General features: G+C 43.9%; 1 protein-coding gene across 2 annotated transcripts; it reads right to left on the bottom strand.

The window, feature by feature from the left end:
* Positions 1–957: 957 nt before the first annotated feature.
* LOC139411621 (epithelial splicing regulatory protein 2-like) lies at positions 958–22060 on the bottom strand. Of its 2 annotated transcripts, XM_071158208.1 has the most exons (17): positions 21914–22060; positions 21589–21741; positions 20995–21123; positions 14729–14842; positions 13401–13515; positions 13202–13303; positions 12777–12831; positions 12115–12225; positions 11822–11954; positions 11518–11560; positions 10644–10945; positions 9441–9671; positions 9053–9251; positions 7672–7876; positions 6828–7023; positions 2636–2735; positions 958–2151 (listed from the first exon to the last, which is right to left on the bottom strand). In XM_071158208.1, the coding sequence occupies exons 2-16, from the start codon at positions 21718–21720 to the stop codon at positions 2646–2648; spliced, it is 2157 nt and encodes a 718-aa protein (XP_071014309.1). In that variant the 5' UTR covers positions 21721–21741; positions 21914–22060; the 3' UTR covers positions 958–2151; positions 2636–2645. The 2 variants fall into 2 exon arrangements, with proteins under 2 accessions (XP_071014309.1, XP_071014308.1); XM_071158207.1 differs by lacking the exon at positions 2636–2735 and having other exon boundaries at positions 21914–22046.
* Between the last annotated feature and the right edge of the window lie 246 nt (positions 22061–22306).

The following is a 22306-nucleotide window of genomic DNA, read 5'->3' as shown; positions in this document are numbered from 1 at the left end:
AGGTGGATGGATTATCTTGGCAAAGGAGAAATGCTCACTAACGAGGATGTAAACATGTGCACATGGAAAATGTCTGATCTTTTATTTCAGCTCATGAAACATGGGACCAACACCTTACATGTTTATATTTTTGTTCAGTGTAAATAAATTGGTTGTGTTGGAGGAATGATGGTGATGATCCTGAAGAAATCACTTTATGCAGGGCCTCATTTCATTGGAGTCATCCAGACCTACACTGGAATATACATGTGGAATGGACTGGATCAGCCTACTAATAGGGATGATTATTTATGAACGTGTATGTGTCATTAACGATTCAAGTCATCTTTTGCACCACTAGTTGTCCAACTCAATCCAGTGTAAAAATACGTTTCATTGGTGCATTATGCCATACACTCGAAAAAGGTTCACACAGCAAAACAAGGTTACTAGTTGTCAATAAGCACACCATCCACAATTTCACAGACTACTGTTTATTGGCCTCATATAAAATGTCGGACTTCTGCAATAGAATTTAATTGATACAGTTCAGAACAAATTAAGGCAATTTAAACACTGGGGCAATAAAGTTCCATGTATTTATTCAAACAGTTATATACACACAGTAGTTAAATTCATACAAGTCAAGTCTCAAACTTGCTTAAAAGAAACAAAAAATATTTTCCATCTGCCACCAGAGGTCAGCCAAGCCACAGAGGGGCCTGCTATTGCACTCTGGGTAATATAGGCACAGCGAAGATGAGAAACCAGACACTAGTGTTCTCAGCAGCCCAGTCACAGGAACAACTCATTCGCCATTTTTTTTGTAATATATATATATATATATGTTTTTTATATATATATATATATATATATATATATATATATATATATATATATATATATATATATATATATATATATATATATATATATATATATATATATATATATATATATATATATATATATATATATATCTACCGTTCGTCGGTCCAAAAACAAGGGTTTTCTATAAAATATAGTCTGGAAGAAAACAGATGGCAGACCAACCGCCAACTCTTTTCACATTTAAATAAATCTAAATTTTAGGAAGAGTTTTTTTGGATTAAACAAAGAATCAATATTGGTCATGCTCGTACACTACAGAACTAAATTAGACTTCAGCTACTTGAGCCTTAGCCTACTCGTAACAAAGACAAATAGTGCTTGGACATATTATTCTAAATAGAATTGCATGCCATACAAATGCTTTCACAGCAGAAACAAACACTGTTACACAAGTAGCTGTCATTAAGCTCAGCATCCAGCATGTTACTGTGGCTCTCACTACTGTACATAGTGGCCTGGTCTTCTCTAGTTTTAGAAAAGGGAGTAGTGGAACGAGCGTCTGATTTCCCTTCTATCCAGTACAATAGTAGTTTCAGTCCGTCTATATGGCTCTTATCTATTATTACACTGTAAAGCCCAGCATTGGAAGGCACATCATTTACAACTAACATGCATACAGTACATACATCGTTTTTGCAGACATGCACACATACAGTAGTGTTTTCAGACTGACAAACCAGACAGGGGAATAGGGATTTTGTTTGAAGGTATGAACATCTTATATAGTGGGGCTGTAGTGGTCATTTAGCTAAAACAAGGGGCGAAGTGGTTTCATGCTTTAGGTGAGTGGTACATTTCATTGGCATCGTCGGTGGATGTTATGGAAGTATTCACACAAGGCACTTTGTGCCAGACACACTGGAAAGAGGATGTGCATCGTATATAAATATGTGACCAACCTAGTGCTGTGGGGAGAGGTGTCTGTCGGTCTGTGTATGAATGTTGAGAGGGAGCTTGAGAAGGAGGCTAAGAGGGAGAGTCGGCAGATTGTTTGTGGGGAGGTGTGTGCCTGTGTGTTTGTATCAGTAGTGGAGGGAGAGGAAGTGACAAGGGAGAAGGAATCAGCGGTTGCGGTCCTCGACTCCTCCCTCCATGGTAGCGGTCAGCTGGTCGAGGTCAGTCACAGCACACCAGCAGACGGACGGGGAGACCAGACAGGGGGTGGTTGGCGCGCTCGGCCACGGCCCGCCTGGCTGACTCCTCGCTGGGGAAGGTGATCAGGGCCTCGCCGCTACGCTGGCCACTGAAGTTGTACAACAGGAGGACGGCGTCCGGCTGGAGCTGGAGGCAACAAACCACAGGAGATGGAGAGATGAAGAGAGTCGTGGAGAGAGCGAGAGAGATAGAGAGAGAGAGACAGAGGGGATAGAAGCCACACCGCTCAGTCATTAGCACCATCCCAACACCAGGGGGCCACAACCCAGAAGAGTTGGAGAGTAGATCCTGCACTGATCAACCCAGTAGAGTTGGATGAGTCAGACGAGAAACCACCGGTCAATGCAATTCCTTCTAATGCATGCTTCCCTTTAGAAAAAAAGCAATCCCCTGATCAGTCTGTGGGATCAGGATAGCAATGTGTTAATCAACTCAGAAAGAACACCACTAGGTTAGCACACTCAGGTCAAAGGCTAGATGAGAGCGAGAGGAAAAGAGGAGAAACAGAAAGAGTCACTCTGGAGCACACTGTTGATTTGACATTAGGCAGGTGGACTGGCAGGCAGGCAGACGGGGGCCATGTGAGGTACAGGGTAGGCTGGTAACTTACCTTAGTCTCCCTACAGACAGAGCCACTCTTTGGGCTGAATCAGACTCCTGGTCTGTCCCTGACTCATCTGAACCATGCTGCTGTAGTCTTCAGGAGAGTACTACAGTGTAATGAGGTTCACAGTCAGACAGGGGGACTCAGTAGAACATTATACACGCACACCACATAAATACAGTCACACTAAATGCAGATACACCACAAGTCCAACAACCCACCTAAAAACTATTATTGGAACACACATACAGTTAAAGTCGGAAGTTTACATACACCTTAGCCAAATACATTTAAACTCAGTTTCACAACTCCTGACATTTAATCCTAGTAAAAAATTCCCTGTTTTAGGTCAGTTGGGATCACCACTTTATTTTAGAATTTGAAATGTCAGAATAATAGGAGAGAATCATTTATTTCAGCTTTTATTTCTTTCATCACATTCCCAGTGGGTCAGAGGTTTATATACACTCAATTAGTATTTGGTAGCATTGCCTTTAAATAGTTTAACTTGGGTGAAAAGCTTCAGGTAGCCTTCCACAAGCTTCCCACAATAAGTTGGGTGAATTTTGGCCCATTCCTCCTGACAGAGCTGGTGTAACTGAGTCAGGTTTGTATAGGCCTCCTTGCTCACACACGCTTTTTCAGTTCTGCCCACAAATGTTCTTGAGGTCAGGGCTTTGTGATTGCCACTCCAATACCTTGACTTTGTTGTCCTTAAGCCATTTTGCCACAACTTTGGAAGTATGCTTGGGGTCATTGTCCATTTGGAAGACCCATTTGCGACCAAGCTTTAACTTCCTGACTGATGTCTTGAGATGTTGCTTCAATATATCCACCTAATTTTCCTCCCTCATGATGCCATCTATTTTGTGAAGTACACCAGTCCCTCCTGCAGCAAAGCACACCCACAACATGATACTGCCACCCCTGTGCTTCACGGTTGGGATGGTGTTCTTCAGCTTGCAAGCCTCCCACTTTTTCCTGGCCAAACAGTTCTGTTTTTGTTTCATCAGACCAGAGGACATGTCTCCAAAAAGTATATTCTTTGTCCCCATGTGCAGTTGCAAACCGTAGTCTGGCTTTTTTATGGCGGTTTTGGAGCAGTGGCTTCTTCCTTGCCGAGTGGCCTCTCAGGTTATGTCGATATAGGACTCGTTTTATTGTGGATATAGATACTTTTGTACCCGTTTCCTCCAGCATCTTCACAAGGTCCTTTGCTGTTGTTCTGGGATTGATTTGCACTTTCCGCACCAAAGTATGTTCATCTCTAGGAGACAGAACGTGTCTCCTTCCTGAGCGGTATGACGGCTGAGTGGTCCCATGGTGTTTATACTTGCGTACTATTGTTTGTACAGATGAACGTGGTACCTTCAGGTGTTTGGAAATTGCTCCCAAGGATGAACCAGACTTGTGGAGGTCTACAATTTGTTTTGAGGTCTTGGCTGATTTCTTTTGATTTTCTCATGATGTCAAGCAAAGAGGCACTGAGTTTGAAGGTAGGCCTTGAAATACATCCACAGGTACACCTCCAATTAGCCTATCAGAAGCTTCTAAAGAAATGACATTTTCTGGAATTTTCCAAGCTGTTTAAAGGCACAGTCAACTTGGTATATGTGAACTTCTGACCCACTGGAATTGTGATAGTGAATTATAAGTTAAATAAGCTGTCTGTAAACAATTGTTGGAAAAATGACTTGTGTCATGCAAAGTAGATGTCCTAACCGACTTGCCAAAACTACAATTTGTTAACAAGAAACTTGTGGAGTGGTTGAAAACAAGATTTAAATGACTCCAACCTAAGTGTATGCAAACTTCCGACTTAAACTGTACATGCATACACTACAAGTGTAATGTAAGACACCAATCCACCACTCAGAACAGTTCCTCACCCAAACTGAGTGCTCAGTCAGACAGCACAACAAGTTTCTAATTGATCCAGATAGCAGAAACCAGGGGACAACCGGTCAGGATGAGTTTACAGTGGTTTAGTCAAGAGTCAGGACTGAACTCAGCAACACCCTCTTTAGCATATACACACACAGTGTGTAGGACTGTAAAGCCCTACAGTAACTGGTCAGGTGTTCTCACATGCTGGGAGCTTAGAGTTAGCCCCGAGGAAAACACACACACACACACACACACACGACATTAAAAACCAGCAGAAACTTTTCTAAACAAACCTTCAAGAGCACAAAGAGACCCAAAACACCTCAGTCCCATCCCTGCATCCTCAGGCTAGAACACCTAATACACCTGCCCAACCAGTCACAGTACTGTGAGAGTTCAGTTCATACCTCCTCTGTAGACTCATTCCGCCTACTCAGCCAGTCAGCCAATGAGGGAGAAGCAAGAGAAGGGGAGAGCACAAGTGCACACGTCCCTTATTGAATATGCTGCAGTGCTGAACCATGGTTTGTGTTGCAGTAAAGCATTCTGGTTGCTAATATATGAGCACACAGACTGTTCAATTCTGAATGATGGGTTTGCCTACAGGCTTGTAGTTAAACAAAGCTGGTTTTGTCATGAGGTGGGGGAATTATACAAATATGCTATTAATGAATAAGGGTTTGGACAGTTTGTCCAGGTATTTCTTAATTTGTGTGTATTGTTTTATATTACTGCACTGTTGGAGTTAGACACATAAGCGTTTCACTGCACCCGTGATAACATCTGCAAATTGTGTACGCGACCAATAACATTTTATGTAACACAAGCCATACAATGTACCGACAGTAGAGTCCTACACGGGTCAGTTCTGGAGCAGCACCCGCCCAAAACCAATTCAGAGCCCCATCTGACGAAAGATTTTTCTCCTCAACCTGATCCACCTGCATAGAATTGCCTATAGCTGACAAAACCTTTACATTCAATATTTTTTAGATAATCAAATAGTTGAATTGAATCTTAAACATTTCCAAGAATCGAATATAGGCTGCAATAATACATTTATAGGCTATAGCCTACTCAAACTTTAACCAGCGCACCGGTTTAAACTTCATATGGCCTGCGTATGGTCCAAATGAACGAAAGCCTGAATTAACTGATATTAAACTGAATTGGCCCACCTTAATTAAACAAATACCTGCTTTCAAGTTCTGCTGTCTGCATAGCCACTCCATCTACCGGGTTGTTGTCCTGGTTCCACTATGACTCATGCAGCACCTGGTTCCACTATGGTGTATTTCAGAACCTTTTTCACGTGAGCTAGGCTAGCCAGGGAAAGTACACTTGGCAACGTATTCACGTGGGGGGATAAAACAAGTTTCAGCACCACACAATGGACAGTTCCCTGATCCACTGCGTGTATGGCTGGTAGCCTACATGTCTGCCTCACCGCTCACAGAATGGAATTCGCAACACAATAACCTCCAGGGTTTGTAAAAAAATATATTATCTTGATTTAAAATGCTTCCGACCCGCAATATAATTGTTCTGAACCGCGAGCCGACTCGTGGGTTGAAATAACTTTTTCATTGCACCCGCTAGCTGATTTTTTTTGCAGGTCAACCGCAGGGAGCTGACCAGATGCAGGACTCTAACCAACAGCTCCTAAACTCTGTAAAACTAGCAGAACATCCTGCTTTGCTACAGTCTGTCACACAGGCACAAACATATACCCACATCAGACAGAAGATGTGGTATGTTACCTGTAAAAATACAAGGCAATGTTTATATGAGCCCCATTCAAACAGCCCCTTATTTCCAACTCATTTGCAGGTATACTCCTTTTATACATGTCAGTGAGTAACTGGCAGGGATGTTGTTAAACCATGGGGGCTGTTTGCATTTCAAATTAGGGAGGTGTTAAAACAATGAAAGTGTTCATGAATTTACCTGAAAAAAGCAGAGAACCAATCACACAGACCCAATACCTGTATTTTGGTTACAGCATCTGAACATGCAGGAATCATGACTAGGTCTTAGGTGGCTTTTAATTTGCCATGTTTTTTTTACCCCCACAAAAAAGCTGGCATGGTAAAATTGTGGGATCTTTGTATATGAAAGGGACAATACACAAAAAAAGAGTGGCGAAGAAATCAACCAAGACACATTAAACTGCAATGGAGTTTGAGGAGCGGGACTGGGGAGACTGGAACTAAGGAGACTGGGGTAGAGGGAGGGAGGGAGGGGATTGTTTTAGGGGACTATGGAGGGAGAAGGAGAGGTTAGTATTGGGGGTCATATTGGAGGTTCTGACCTGGTATCCCTGGAAGAAGCTGAGGATGTCTTTGACCCCGGCGTTGTAGGGCAGACCCTGCATCCTAACTAGAGCGCCGTGCTGGGGCATCATGGGAGAGGCAACGTGGCCTTGGGGATGGGGCTGCTGGGCCGCTAAAGCGACTGACCCTGGAGGAGACGCAAAGTAGCTCATCGTGGAGGGAGAGACTGGGGGGCTAGAGCGAGAGAGAAACATTTATTTTTCTTTCTTTGGAAGCAAGTGTACATTATTCAGAAGATGTTCCAGTGTCAAAATCAATACCAAACATGGCACTTTGAACTGCATACATACATGAAACACACATGACAAAAGAGGATGTACAGTTCATATTGACAAAACCCGAGAGGGAAATGGTTGTGTGGTTTGTACACTAACCTGGGGTAGTACGCAGTGTAGTTCACACAAACCTGGGGTAGTACGCAGTGTAGTTCACACTAACCTGGGGTAGAACGCAGTGTAGTTCACACTAACCTGGGGTAGTACGCAGTGTAGTTCACACTAACCTGGGGTAGTACGCAGTGTAGTTCACACTAACCTGGGGTAGTACGCAGTGTAGTTCACACTAACCTGGGGTAGTACGCAGTGTGGTTCACACTAACCTGGGGTAGTACGCAGTGTGGTTCACACTAACCTGGGGTAGTACGCAGTGTAGTTCACACTAACCTGGGGTAGTACGCAGTGTAGTTCACACTAACCTGGGGTAGTACGCAGTGTAGTTCACACTAACCTGGGGTAGTACGCAGTGTAGTTCACACTAACCTGGGGTAGTACGCAGTGTAGTTCACACTAACCTGGGGTAGTACGCAGTGTAGTTCACACTAACCTGGGGTAGTACGCAGTGTAGTTCATGTTCATGTTCATGTAGAGCTGTGCAGGGTGGTGCTGTGGTGGGTAGTAGGCCAGGGTGGGGTGGGGGCTGTGTGGGGGCTGGGGTGTTCTGGGGGTGGCCAGTAGGGGGGGCTGGTACAGAGCAGCCTCAGAGAGCATGGCAGGAGAAGGGAACGCAGCATAGGCCGGAGGAGCCAGACCTGGGGAGAGGACAGAGAGCCAAGTTCAGAATCTCAGATACAACCACACAGGAACATTGGATCCTTATCATAACCTCAATATTACTACACCATCATGCCTAAGCCTGCACATCAAACATCACGCTGAACCATCACACAGCTCCCAGCGGCATACAACATCAATCAAATGTATTTATAAAGCCCTTTTTACATAAGCAGTTGTCACCAAGTGCTTATACAGGAACCCAGCCTAAAACCCCAAAGCCCAAGCAATGCAGAAGCATGGTCCCTAGGAAAAACTCTAGTTTTACATATGATTGATAAGACTATGTTAGTCACATAAAAGCCTCAAGGTAGTATTCTACTCAGTTGCTCCAGTTCTGTCCTTGATGTTACCCTAACCCTACAACATAAACACAGTGAGGGATGGAGGGAGGTTGTGTATTTACACACAAACAGGCTGTATGGGTCTGTTGCCACATTGACACAAAACACAGTCAGATGACCTTGTGGGTTGAGGGCGGGTTTGCAGGTACACTCCCCAAACCAATCTGGCAACTCAAGTGACCTTGTTGGGCTGAAGGCACCGAGTGACCTTGTGGGGATGAGCGTTCCCAGGTACACTCTGCCACCAACCTGGCAACCCGAGTGAGTGACTGTCATAACTCCAGGTCAAGCCAGTGAGATTACAGTTGTCAAACATGAGGTTGAATAAATGGAAAAAAAAGTTAACAGCAAACAAACAGCCATTTGAGCAACTGCTCTCAAAGTGTGGCCATCAGAATTCACAACAGCCAATAGCCACACCAAGAGTGTGCACTGCCTTCTAGTGATATGATAAGCAGGAATCTAATCTCTATAGCAACAGGGCACTAATAGAACAAAGTACACTGGGATAGATACACGCACTTTAACCATGTGTATGCAAACAAACACTTCAGAGTTTTAATGTGTGTGTTACAACTAATATGGAGGGCATAATTACTACAGCTAACCCTGCCTGTGTAATATCTTCCCTGAACAAACCATTAAAAAAAGGCATAACCCCGACTGAAACATGTCCGTTTTAATAATAAACAAGCATTTCTGAAAGCTACTTGTCCTGTTGTCCTTGCTACATATTCTCCTGTTTACGTGATATGTTCTGAAACATCAATGGGACATGCAGTGATTCAGCTAGGTGTATTATGGACTTACAGGGTAGTTTGCAGGGTGGAGGGGACAGGCCGCTGCGGTTCAGTGTTCCTCCCATCAGGACGAAGCTCATCTCCTCAGTAGAACACTGGAACACCTCCACATAGCGGTCCTTCATCATCTTCTTGTGGCACTTCTGGGCCACCATGAACGCCCTGTCAGCTGACCTCATCTGAATGAAGGCGTCACCTGAGGGACGACCCTGGAGAGGAGAGGGAGGTTAGAGATGAGAATGATGCTCTGATGGAAGGGTTAGGGTGGGAACTTGTCACATCTCAATAGTGTAGAGCTGCTTCCGAATCCTCGGCTTGTACCCATCACTTCATCTACACTAAGTATTTCATATAAGACGAGTGAAAGTACCATGGTGTGTGTGTGTACCAACCAGTACCTGTTGGTTGAGCACCATATGAACTCCATGTGGTTTAATATCAATAGTGTGTTCTCCCATGAACTCCAGTATATCCTCTATAGCAGCGGTGTAGGGTAGACCTCGCAAACGGACACAGTCCCGCGTGCTGCCAGTCGCCAGGTAGGGGGGCGTGGCCAAGACCGGCATGGGGACCATGGAAGTGGAGGGCAGCGTGGAGATCAGAGGGGTGGACATGTAACGGTTCAGGACCTAAGAGGTCAGAGATCAAAAGGTCGGCACTGACTTCATTATATTGCTGTGTTTCTCTGTGGTGTTGAGTCATGTTGACTGTCATTTACAAGAGGCTTTGATCTAATAGTCAAACAAACAACTCTGGTGTCACGACACAAGCACCATCCTCCATCCAACTGACTCATGGGGACCGCATTCTATGCTGTGTCACGTATAGTCCTTCAACTTTAGTCATGTGTTACGCTATAAAGACAAAAGCCATTGCACAACAAATTAAAATAAGAGAACTGGTTAAATGTGGAGAAAGAGGTTCATCGCCAGTAGTTAAGGTCCATCGCCTGTTGGACCTTAACTGTCTTTAAAACGCTCTATGCATCTCTACCTCACAGTGACTGTCTACTATAATGTAACAGTTGCAACTTGGCTGCAGTACAAGGGAATAGCTTGATGCATCTCTGATAGTAGGTTAAGTAGTAAAGAAACCCCATTGAGTCCCTAGATGCCATACCTGTTGGACCTCTGCTGCAGTACTTCTGAACAGCTCTACATTCTACTACACTGAACCTGTGTGAACAGCTCTACCTCATAGTGACGGTCTACTACACCTATAAACAGTGACTGTGATGTGTTTTACCTGTTGGACCTCTGCTGCAGTGCTCCTGAACAGCTCTACCTCATAGTGACGGTCTACTACACCTATAAACAGTGACTGATGTGTTTTACCTGTTGGACCTCTGCTGCAGTGCTCCTGAACAGCTCTACCTCATAGTGACGGTCTACTACACCTATAAACAGTGACTGATGTGTTTTACCTGTTGGACCTCTGCTGCAGTGCTCCTGAACAGCTCTACCTCATAGTGACTGTCTACTACACCTATAAACAGTGACTGATGTGTTTTACCTGTTGGACCTCTGCTGCAGTGCTTCTGAACAGCTCTACCTCATAGTGACGGTCTACTGCACCTATAAACAGTGACTGATGTGTTTTACCTGTTGGACCTCTGCTGCAGTGCTTCTGAACAGCTCAATGTATCTCTTGCCCAGGATCTGCTTGTGTTTCTTCAGGGCGTTCAGAGCGTACTCTTCACAGGAGAACAGGACGAAGGCGTCGCCTGTGGGCCGCCCGTCAGGGTACTTTACGAAGAGTAGGCCGTCGCTGGCGTCCGTCACGGGGCTGTCGGCCCCCAGGAAGGTCAACACGTCCTGGGGAGAGGCGGTGAAGGGAAGGCCCCTCATCCTGATGATCACCTGGTTCTCCTTGGACAGGAACTGGGCCACCTCGTTGGATGTGCCTACAGTCACACAGAGGGAGAGGAAACAGAGTTAGCTATAAGTGAGAAGTAAGACCTTTAGCTAATTACTTGGTCCCTTTAACATGCAAATTATTGTTGCTTATTGTCACTAATAAATAATAAAACGCATTACATCACTTTAAAATACAAGAGTAGACGTTAAAACAAGAGCAGTGAGTCAGAGTCTAGGGCAAACAGTATCTGCTGAAAGTCCAATGTCTTGACAGATATTATATTATTGATCTCCAGTCGACTGGCTAGAGTCCACAGACAGACACTAGTCTCTCCCCCTGTTCTCTCTCCTGTATCAGCTCTGCTCTTTGTCTATTCACGCCCCCTTTGTATGGCCCTGAGCTGGGCCTTTCACTGGCAGCCGGGAGGATGAGGTGAGACACTGTCGGCCAGGGGTAAAGTTACCTTCCTCCAACTAGCCTCTGAGGGGTGAGGGTGAGGCTCACAAAGCACCTTTCATTCCCCCAGGATAAGCCAGAGAACCGGAGCGGTACAGGGCGGAGGAACAGGGAGAGTCCCTCTAGTAAATGGAAGGGGGGGGGAAAAGTCTGAAATCTGACCTCCAGCGATCTTGAGGAATTCCTCTCCTGTGGCTTTGTATACCTGTGAGGATGAGAGGAGACTTTTAGCAACTCCAAATGGCCTCTCATCTGACCAATGCAACATGCATTGTGCTACAGTTGGGAAGCATGACACTTTTTTCCTCTGTAACAGTATTGGCTGCATAGCTGATGCTGTAACGGTATTGGATCCATTAGTGAAGCAACAGCATTAGTATGGCTGTGTTAGATGTAGGGGCTGCTGTGTTAGATGTAGGGGCTGCTGTGTTAGATGTAGGGGCTGCTGTGTTATACGGATGCTGACCTCAATGTATCTGCTGCCCATGTGGTGTTTGTGTCTCTCCAGGGCCAGGTCTCTGTGCTCCTGGTTGATGAACCGAACCAGGGCTTCACCATTCCTCCTGCCCTGGGCGTTCAGACAGAGGGCCACACCACCCCTGAAATACACAGGGAGAGGTTGGAGGAAAGGTCAGAACAATTTGACCCTCTATCGAGACGAAGCTGCATGTACAACTTCCTGTGGTTATTAGTCGCCAATTCTCAGTGGAACCATGGCTTAAATCACATGACGCACACAGTCATGTTTTGGTAACATACTTGGCGATGTTGAGGCCCTTGAAGAAGCGGGAGATGTCCTGGTCAGAGGATTGCCATGGCAACCCCCTGGCTCTGATCACTGTCTCACTGTCCACTGGCTCGGTTTTACTGCTGCAGGAGACAAACCAGGGGGGCACAGTCAACATGGGGAACGGTGTTTAACAGTTACACACTAAACTCAATGCTGCATGAGACAGAGAAAGTAATGTTCAGAAACTCTTGAAGACAATGTAAATGGACTTGAATAGTACTTCTATATTGTTAAAAACCAAAGTGTTTCAGTAAGTTGTCTTCGTCAGAGAGAGACATGGTAAAAATTGGGACTTATGCAGTTTAACAGTCTACTTCACAGTACTCTAACACGGAAACACACATGCCAGGGGTTGTCATGGCAATGGGTATTAGACACCGTAGTGGGATTTGTGTGGTGCTATTGGATAGCCAGTTAAATACTTAATGGCAAAGTTGGAGTGGTTTAATGACACGCTTGTGGTTTCCCTTGTTGCTGTAATCAATGCTACGAGCCTGGCTCTGAACATGGGAGGGACGGTTGGTTAGGCTTCAACTACAGTAAACACTAAACAACAGGTTTAGTATAGACGTGGCCACACAACCTGGTTGAGTGAGGTTACATTAAGTCGATGCACTGAGAATATACATACCATGCTCCCGATTCAAGCTTGTACTTCACAGCTTCAAAGCATGAGAATTTGTGGTCTGCAAGAGATTCAAACAGTAATTTACAATATGGATCAAACCTTCTATCCACATTTACAATCAAAAGGACCGTACTGATAAAAAGACAACTTCACATTAGGCTTGACATTGGATCCGCCAACAGAAGGCAATCGACTTCACTTATATTCAGACTGAACAATACAACAAATGTTGTTTTTAAGTGTTGCTCCATGCTGCCAGGTTGTTTCATGCTCAACAGGTCTGGCCTGCCAGCCTGCAACTTCAGCAGCATTCCTGTTAGCCACCTAACGTAGAGAGATTGACAGGGCTGTGGGGTGGCCAGGTGGGACTGGCACAGACAGTGGGGGGAAATGCAATAGCAAAAGAGGAGAGAGATGTATAGACTTACTGTATGGCTCAGCCAGGATGTGCAGGGAGAGCTGGACCATACACCTCACCTCCTTCAGCCCCATCACCTGCTCTGACAGGGGAAGTTCTGGGATGCACACATCTACACACATGTAAGGATGTTTTATCAGTCATTTATATAAGTACTAGGAACATCAAAAGTGTTGACTGAAATTATATTTCATCTGACTCTGACTTACATTCTAGCATAGAGTGCAGTGTTAGGTCTTGGACCTGTCCAGCATTGGGACAACATTTGTGAAACTCTTTCCTCACATCCACAAAGGAGTAGAAACATTCCGGCAGGACCAGGTTCTGAAACAGACACACAACAGGTAGGTCAGTCATTAGTCCATTCAACATTCACTGAATAGTAGTGTACTCTGTAGACAGACCTCATGAAAAGAAGGGATAATAGGAGTGATGCAATGAAGGAGGGAGACAGGAATAGGTGGCATAAAGAGGGGATGAGATAAAGCATGACATGACGCCATCTATGGATGATTGTGTGGATAGCTAGCATTCCTGTGCAGATGATGACGTTACTGCTCAACACAAGCACAGGAGACATACTGCTAACTGTGACCCAGGAATTACAACTTACGTGGCTAAAAGGTCAAATGTAAAGAATATATACAAAAAAATACCAAAGACTCATCATCTTGACTGAATTATTGCATTGTGCCTTCCTCACCTGAACAAAGTCCAAGAGACATATATCTATCAATATCATAATACCATATATATATATATTAAAACAAGGGCATTTCTAAGTGACCCCAAACTTTTGAACGGTAGTGTGTGTGTGTATATATATATATATATATATATACACACACACACTACCGTTCAAAAGTTTGGGGTCACTTAGAAATGCCCTTGTTTTTGAAAGCACGTTTTTTTTGTCCATTAAAATAACAAATTGATCAGAAATACAGTGTAGACATTGAAGAAAGTTCTTTGTTTCTGTCCATTTGAGCCTTTCATTGAACCCACAAATGCTGATGCTCCAGATACTCTACTAGTCTAAAGGCCCATTTTATTGCTTCTTTAAAATCAGAACAGTTTTCAGCTGTGCTTATATAATTGCATAAGGGTTTTCTAATGATCAATTAGCATTTTAAAATGATAAACTTGGATTAGCAAACACAACATGCCATTGGAACACAGGAGTGATGGTTACTGATAATGGGCCTCTGTACACCTAAGAAGATATTCCATGTATTTTTTTAAATCAGCCATTTCCAGCTACAAGTCAAATGACTTACAAATCTGTATTACTGATCAATTTGATGTTATTTTAATTAGACCAAAAAAGGTGCTTTACTTTCAAAAACAATTAAATTTAAGTGACCCCAAACTTTTGAACGGTAGTGTGCATGCAGATATATATATATCATTTGTTTTTGTTTTTGTATTAGTGGAAATTCCCCTAACTAGGTCAGTAAATAAGGGCAATTATATTTTCTATCAAAATGGCTACATTTCCCCTAAATGGTAGGTTAGAAAATCAAGGGCCACTCAATACCTTCTTTGAGGCCTCAGGGTGAAGGGCCTGTCGTATGATGAGGGGCCCGTCGACACACAGTGCGTAGGAGCTTCTGCCCAGAGCCTTCAACTCCGCTGAGACGGATTGCTGGAACTGTACGGAGAGAATGAAGAAAGATACAAGAGGAGAGTTATTGTGAGAACATACAATGAATCACACACACAAAACCAACAAAGTAAAGTCATACTTTAGTTATCAGCCAAGTAGCTCCCTATGGTCTTTTAGAGATTCAGTGTAAACCACTTGTGCCCAGCAGACAAACATGGGAGTGCCAATGTCACCTCTGAGCAACCACAGAGTAACACAGTACTGATTAATTATGCTCCGCTGCAGCAAACTGCTAACTACAAAGGTTTTTATGCTTGGTTTGTTTTAGAATAATAGTGCTCTGGGAGTTCTCTCCCATAAGAATTAGCACAGCGTTTCTAACCGTTAACACTTTAAATAGGACAAGTCTTTAGGCTAACTGGTACGAACAAGTTCCCTGAACAGGTAGGTTTGTGTTTTCTGGGGGAAGAACAGGTAGGGATGCATCCTGAGATTGACAGATGTGAATAGGTTTTTTCAGGTGTTTGCATAGCAAGGAAGCAGACAACAGGGATTGTGGTGCTAATCAGCACCTGGAACAAGGAGGATTTCACTTAGCAGTTAGACCAACAGTCACAACCAGACATTAAAGGTGAAAACAACCAACCCCAGCCTGAGAAACCAGCCGCTGCTTCGCTTCCTATAAAACAATGTTCACCAATCCCTAGCCCCTATAAACACTTACCAAGCCCCACAGCAGGGACTCTCAAATAGGTCTGTGTTTAGTAATAATCATCACATTTAATGTGGCCCATTACCAGTGTTGTGTAAACTTTACTGGTGTCTTTTAAACAGTCAGACATAACATCTCACCATCACCTCAACCAACAAACTGACCTTTCCAATTTGCCAGTTAGTGCTGCCAATTGTATTTCTACCTAGGCTGGCTTCCTTTGAGGATTTAGTTTTCATATCCTGTCTATTAGGGGAGAGTGGGGTAAGTTGAGCCACCCTTGTTTCTAGGAAACCACACGTGTCATTAAACCACTCCATTTTATGGAGTCTGAAGGAAGAAACCACATGGAAAAAGTGGTAAGCAAGTTATGTCCCAAAAAATATATTTTCTAATTAATGTATTGTGTTAAGAGGTTTCATTATGCATGTGTCTAAACCACAGTAGGTCATTTTACGATTGTTCTATACATCAACCTAGCACGGAAGCCTCTAACAAATTTGTTGAGTGTGGTGTACCGCAAGGCAGCTGGCTTAGGCCATTATTGTTTTCACAAATGATATTCCAGTGACCTTTAATAAAGCATGTGTGTCTATGTACACTGACGACGCAACAGTATATACACACGTCAGCTGCGACAGTAAAATAAATAACTGACACCCTTAACAGAGAGCTCCGGTCTATAGGCTCAAGTGTTTGTTAGGTGTTAAGCCTGTGTTAAAAGACAAAAAAGCTATTTTGATTGTGTTGAATTGTGTTTTGGAAAGAAAGATGGGCATGGTTTTTGAAAGGTAGCGGTAATAATTAATTCAGTACAAAAATGTGTAGGTGGCTTAATTAACATACCCTGTTCCATGGCTCAATTTAAGTTGGGCCAAGGAACCACTTTTTAGACGAGTTGTGTTCTCAAAACGAATGTTTTTATGAATTCTGATAAACATTCTGAAATATAAGTAGATATCTTTGTTCGAAAGAAAACTAGAGTTCCCTCGATGGACTGATACTGAAAGTAAGAAATGGCTCAATTTAACCCACATCAAATAGGCAACAACTCTCTCGAATACTCTTTCCATTTCTAATAAACTATTCACCAATTTGTGGTTTGTTTAGCTACTACTTATGTTATCTGTCCAGAAGATCTAATGGTCGTTAGTGACTAATTGTCAGTCAGTGAGGCTAATTTCACATGGCCACATACGGCATCCAGCCTCCAGACAGTAAGAGTGTGTTGCTGCTGGTGCGTGTTAGAGCATTCTTCACACAGAGAGCCAGGAGATATATACACATGATCTCTCAACAGCTGGCGACTCAACTGCCCGAGAGAGGAGCCATGGGTGCTGTTCAGTAGGGCACACCGTAGGAAAATGATTTGCAACGGAAAGCTTAAATCTGTGTCCCTATTGGTCAAGTTCAAGTGGTACCTCCCAGTTTCAAAATGTCTTCGGCCTACTAAACATGACCCCCCCGCCTGGCTTTCACTAATCTACACGAGGAGATTTATTTAACTAGGCAAGTCAGTTAAGAACTTTTTATAACTAGGCAAGTCAGTTAAGAACTTTTTATTTTATTTTTTACAATGGCGGCCTACCCCGGCCAAACCCGGACAACGCTGGGACAATTATGCGCCGCCCTATGGGACTGCCAATCATATCATGGCCGAATGTGATACAGCCTGGATTCGAACCAGGGACTGTAGTGACACCTCTTGCACTGAGATGGAGTGACTTAGACCGCTGTGCCACTCGGGAGTTCAACTTGAGGGAAATAATTATGTTAATGAGGGGCTCTTATTTCAACACACTTGCCGTTACCCACAAGCACCATCACACTGCACAAAACAACACTAGGCCCCCTATACCATCATATGCAGTGTATTGAGACTACAAAAAAATATAATTTTGTTGAACCCTTCATTGCATCTATTGTCTACAGCTATCCTGAACCTATCACACCCTAAAAGGGATGAGATGTTTGAGTCCTCGTGGTGACCGAGACCAAGATGCTGGGTTGTTGGGCAGGTCTGTCTTGCCACGTGGAGCTGTGGGATCCCATGCCACTTCAGGGCCTGGTACGCTACATTTCACCATAGTGTGATAACATCTGGGTTAGGGAAGGACTGATACACACAGGAAGCTCATTAGCTAAGGTGGGCCGGTCAGATAGGGGCCTAAGACAACTGACTGGCTTTCTCTGAAAAGACTGGCTACCAAGGATCCAGAGGTCAATGAGTCATCATCTGGGAGCCATGACAGATGACACACTGTATGTCATAGAGGTATCAACAGATACTGTAATGTATCTGGTAACATCTATGGTATAGAACCCAGTCATTTAAGTAGTCCAATAGGACAGATATTAGTCAAGGAAAGTCTAGACTGACACAGTTGAGTATGTGACAAAGAGAGGAACAAAACAGCACAAACAGGTTGAGGCGCTGTGGAATTCAAAATTATTCCTCTGTTTCGGGGGGTAGAGCATCATTCTCAGAAACCATCGGATATTAAACATTCTTCTGTCACCTCAGACAGTGACATGCAAATATCTATCACATTTGTTTAGTTACCAAGAACCCTCTCCACACACACGTACAAGCAGGAACAGACCAGGATGTGAAGGTAGTTGTGTTCAACCTAATGCATGGTGGGTGAGGTGTGGTGTTTGTTAGCTCACGGCTGTTTTCACATCTATGCAGCCTCACCTTGCACAACCAGCAGCAGGATAAGGAATAGAAACAAATGGTTTCAAGGAACTAAGCGACACACCCTTTAATCTATCCTCTCTGCCAAACCAGCATACTATTAGAGCAAACATGTCCAACAGGACAGGCCTAACAAAGGAAACAGGTATTGATAAATATGCCAACACTAGCAGAAAGGCTGTCATAATAGGAAATGTTAACATGCAACAAATGAGAACGTGCATAGACGGTCACTGTAATATACCTGACCTGGCCAGCCAAACCATTCATTGATTACCATTGGTTTCATTTTCCCCCAATGGGAGGTTCTCTGCTGCACTGTGCCATGGGTGGGTATGAGGTAGGATTTTACCCTTGAACCTGGCCCCATCTGTGTTAGCTCTGTGGTATAAGCTATAGCCGGTTGTGTTTGCATGGTGTTGAGGCTGGACCCAAGGAGAGAAGTAGAGCAGGGGTGGTGATGAGGCTCACGATAAGGGAGTAGAGTACCAGGCAGTACTCATGGCTAGGTCTGTTACAGTCACACCACTGTCCCAAACTTGAGTCATTTTATGACTGGACTGTGGAGATTAGAGGTTTACAATCCTGGCTCTGTATAGGATCCTCTGGCTTGTTCTCTACAAGGTACAATGCTGTTGGAGAGCAGGAAGGGAGAAGACCGATGGAGTGTTTTATTGCTGCTGGCACTATCTTTCATTATCTGCTTCTGCTGTGCACCTGCCCCAGTGCCTTCACAACCTGGAACAGGGTGACGCTGCCCCACCTATGAGAGAGACTTAGCAGCACAGAGAGCTGAACACGCTTTGCTCCGGGGTCCCTGGCACAGAGCAAGTCAGAGCCTGTGTGCACTGCACTGATCTGAGGCTCTTCACACTCAATACTGGCCCTAATAAGCGAGGGCCTAAGACTGACTGGAGTTCAATGAGTCAAAATCCCAAATGTCTTCCAGACAAACCCATTGATCTGAGAACAGTTAGAGAAACTACAACAGGATTCTGACTTTTTATTTTTTATAAATTCAATCTTAGGGAGAAAAACTTGATATGTTGATTAGTTGATATGTTGAATGGAAGGCAGGCTACAAGCCCACAAGGAACAGTAGGTATTTTAAGTCCCCCCCCCCCCCAATGGAAAGGGTGCAGCCCAGTTCTAATCTCTATCGCCATTTTTCTCAGACTGAATAAATATTTCACCAAAGAAAACAAATCTGCGTCCTTGGCTTGGCTACTCTGGCCTTATGACATTGACAGGTCCACTGAGATATGGTCTCTGCTAGGTTAGTTAGCTATTCCTACCTACAACCCCAAAGGCAGTCTCTCCTATGACTCACATTAGCTGAATGTAGCTTTATCTCCATTCCGCCACTGACTGCCTGACTTAAATCAATAGACAAATAAATAAACTAAACCTGACCAATGGCAAGAGAAAGTGACCTAGCAGACAGAGGTAAGCCAGTAAAAATGGATTGTTCTGGTTAATCTTTAAAGGGTCCACAGACTCACAAAACGAATGAATTGGGACGGCTTGCTGGTATAGAAACTCAAACTACAGATGACTTCAGCAACCAGAAATCAGCAGTGAGAGAGCATCTTGCGGTATGGATCTACTCTAAATCTATATTGTGTCAACAGCAAGAGCACTGTCAAACTCATGAGCTATATTGCAAAACATTGTTGTTGAGGAAGGACTGGTCACTTCAACAAACCTGCTTGTTGCATGGGAGAGGACCACAGCATTGAGTCAGACAGCGTCTCTAATCGTAACCCTAAATCACAAGGAGAGCCTGGTAATATGGGGTTTTCAATTATTGAAATACTGCTGGGGGCGGGGATGGGATTCGGTGTAACTACCTACCTACAGGGTGCATACAAATACTCTCAACACTGCAGGCAGACAGAGCGGTTGAGAAACACGTTTGGCAACATAAGCCCTTCTTTTGTCAAAACATACCAGGGGAGGTGGAACCTGAAAACACTTTTACATCCTGGTCATCATAAACAGGAACAGACTGCCTTATCTCACAACTACCTGGCCTGAGAAAACAGGTGCTGGGCTATGGCAAGGGGTCTCTGTCATTCCCACACTTTCTCTCTCTCCGTCCTCTCTACCCAGCAGGGGTATTTCTTTGCATTCCCAGGTAAACATTCAGTCTTCCAGATGTCAGCAGCTCGCATCAGTCTGGGACAAGACTAGACCTGCTTGCCTCCCCGTCCCTACCTCAACCCCACGGCAGTCACTGCTTTAGCCAAGCAAGCCTACTCAAACCAGCAACTACACTGAGCCGGTCCCAAATGATACCCTATTCTCATAGGGCTCTGGTCAAAAGTAGTGCACTTTAGGGAATAGGGTACCATTTTGGATGCACCTTCTCACGACCTGTCAAAGAGTTTAATAGGCCAAACAGCAGCCAAACCAAGTGGAATAATTTGTAAAGGTCAGATACCTTTCAGGGGTTTCCATTTGTTGAGAAAAATCGACACACCTTGACATTTACCTAAAGCTTCATCATCAAGCTTGTCCTGTTACCTCCCTCCAGGTGGTTGGTGACACAGACCATTTGAATGCTGTCAGTCTTATCATGCATGGTTGTTTTTGCCAGTTAAAGTTCAGCCATTATCATATTAGAGATTAAATGCTTTGTTCAGCATCTTAAGCTTTTCTTTGAGTCCGTTTTAAAATATTTAAGTCTGAGAATGCAGGAAAGCAAAGGACAAGACTCCAGATTTGAGTCCTAAAATGTTTTAGGGCCTGAACAGGAATCTTCACCAGTAGCCTAATCAGTCTCACCTGTTGCAGAACTTTGTCCAGTGGTTCAGCCTTGTAGAGTTCCTCCACAGACAGCCCAGTCTCCTCTTTACTCTGGTCTGTCAACTCCAAAGAGTCGGGCTTCACAAGACGTCTCTGAAGTTTCCCAACCTGTGAACGGAATCAGTGTTTCACCACGGCATGTGCCTCCCATTTTAGTTATGAACTACAGAGTACAGTTTGGTGAAAACGCAAATAATTTCCCAAGTCAGCACTAAACATGACAGGCCAATTTTATGAACTCAGACCATCAAACAAGCAGTTAATTAACAAAGCACAGTTGCCAATGTCAAGGCGTTGACATATAACCAAAGGTATGCTATCTTTCATCCTATATTTAAAGCATTTCACTGAAGTTAAATCTGACAGGTGTAGGCTACACACCCATGAGCCTATCGGTTGGATTAGTTGAGGCCCATGCGCACTTTTAAAACTGTGACCCACAAATAATTACAGAACGCGTACCTTTGTTGATTAATATGTCAGCTGTCAAGTTAAAACATGAATCCACTACTTAGACACAAAAACACTAAAAAGTCAAGAAGAAACCTTTACAACGGGTGAGAAAGTCCGTACCTTTTTCTCATGTAGATCCACAATTTGCCACACCAAGAGAATTATTTCCCTCTCATCCGAACCCAGTTTACCCCCATTTGCACCAGCTGTTGCCCCAAAGAACACCACCAGAGTATCACTGTGCGAAGCCATCAGGGACCACAAGGGTAAAAACTACAATTAAAAGCAAAGATGAAATAAAAATAACACGAGGATCCACCTTTTTCCAGTGATAAGAGAAGCAAACAAAAGGTCTGGAAATTCAATTGAAGTCAAGTAAACGAATAGGGGAAAAGAAAGATTACTTTCAAGAGGACACGAAAGAGATTTCGACCAAAGACTCTACCTGATCAAGTACTTGAGCGTGTTCTATCCAGAGATACTGGTTTAACTGGTAAAGAAAATTGGAAAAAAATCCCTGTTTTCTTTTACGCAAACTCCATGACAAGCCCAGAAAAAAAATTCTGCCTCGCTATTTTTCTGAGTTACCTGTGTCTGATTCAGCCGCTAACTTTCAGTCAAGCTCCCAGGGGAGTTGGCCTATTGGCCGCTTGGCAAAGGTGAGGGCGGGACATAGCGCACCAATACCTATGTAACCTAACCTGATTGGTTTAGCATGTTTGGCGGAAGTAGTAGCAAATAAGAATCCGGCTGTTCACACATCTTTGAAGTAGCACAGCGCCTAAAGCCTCGATCACACCGACAGTGATCTTGCGATTTGGCACACCAGAAGAAAGGC

The sequence above is a fragment of the Oncorhynchus clarkii genome, chromosome 6 (assembly GCF_045791955.1).
Source record: "Oncorhynchus clarkii lewisi isolate Uvic-CL-2024 chromosome 6, UVic_Ocla_1.0, whole genome shotgun sequence".
Lineage (NCBI taxonomy): Eukaryota > Metazoa > Chordata > Actinopteri > Salmoniformes > Salmonidae > Oncorhynchus > Oncorhynchus clarkii.
The sequence above is the reverse complement of the archived record's forward strand: the minus strand, read 5'-3'. Positions and strand labels throughout refer to the sequence as shown.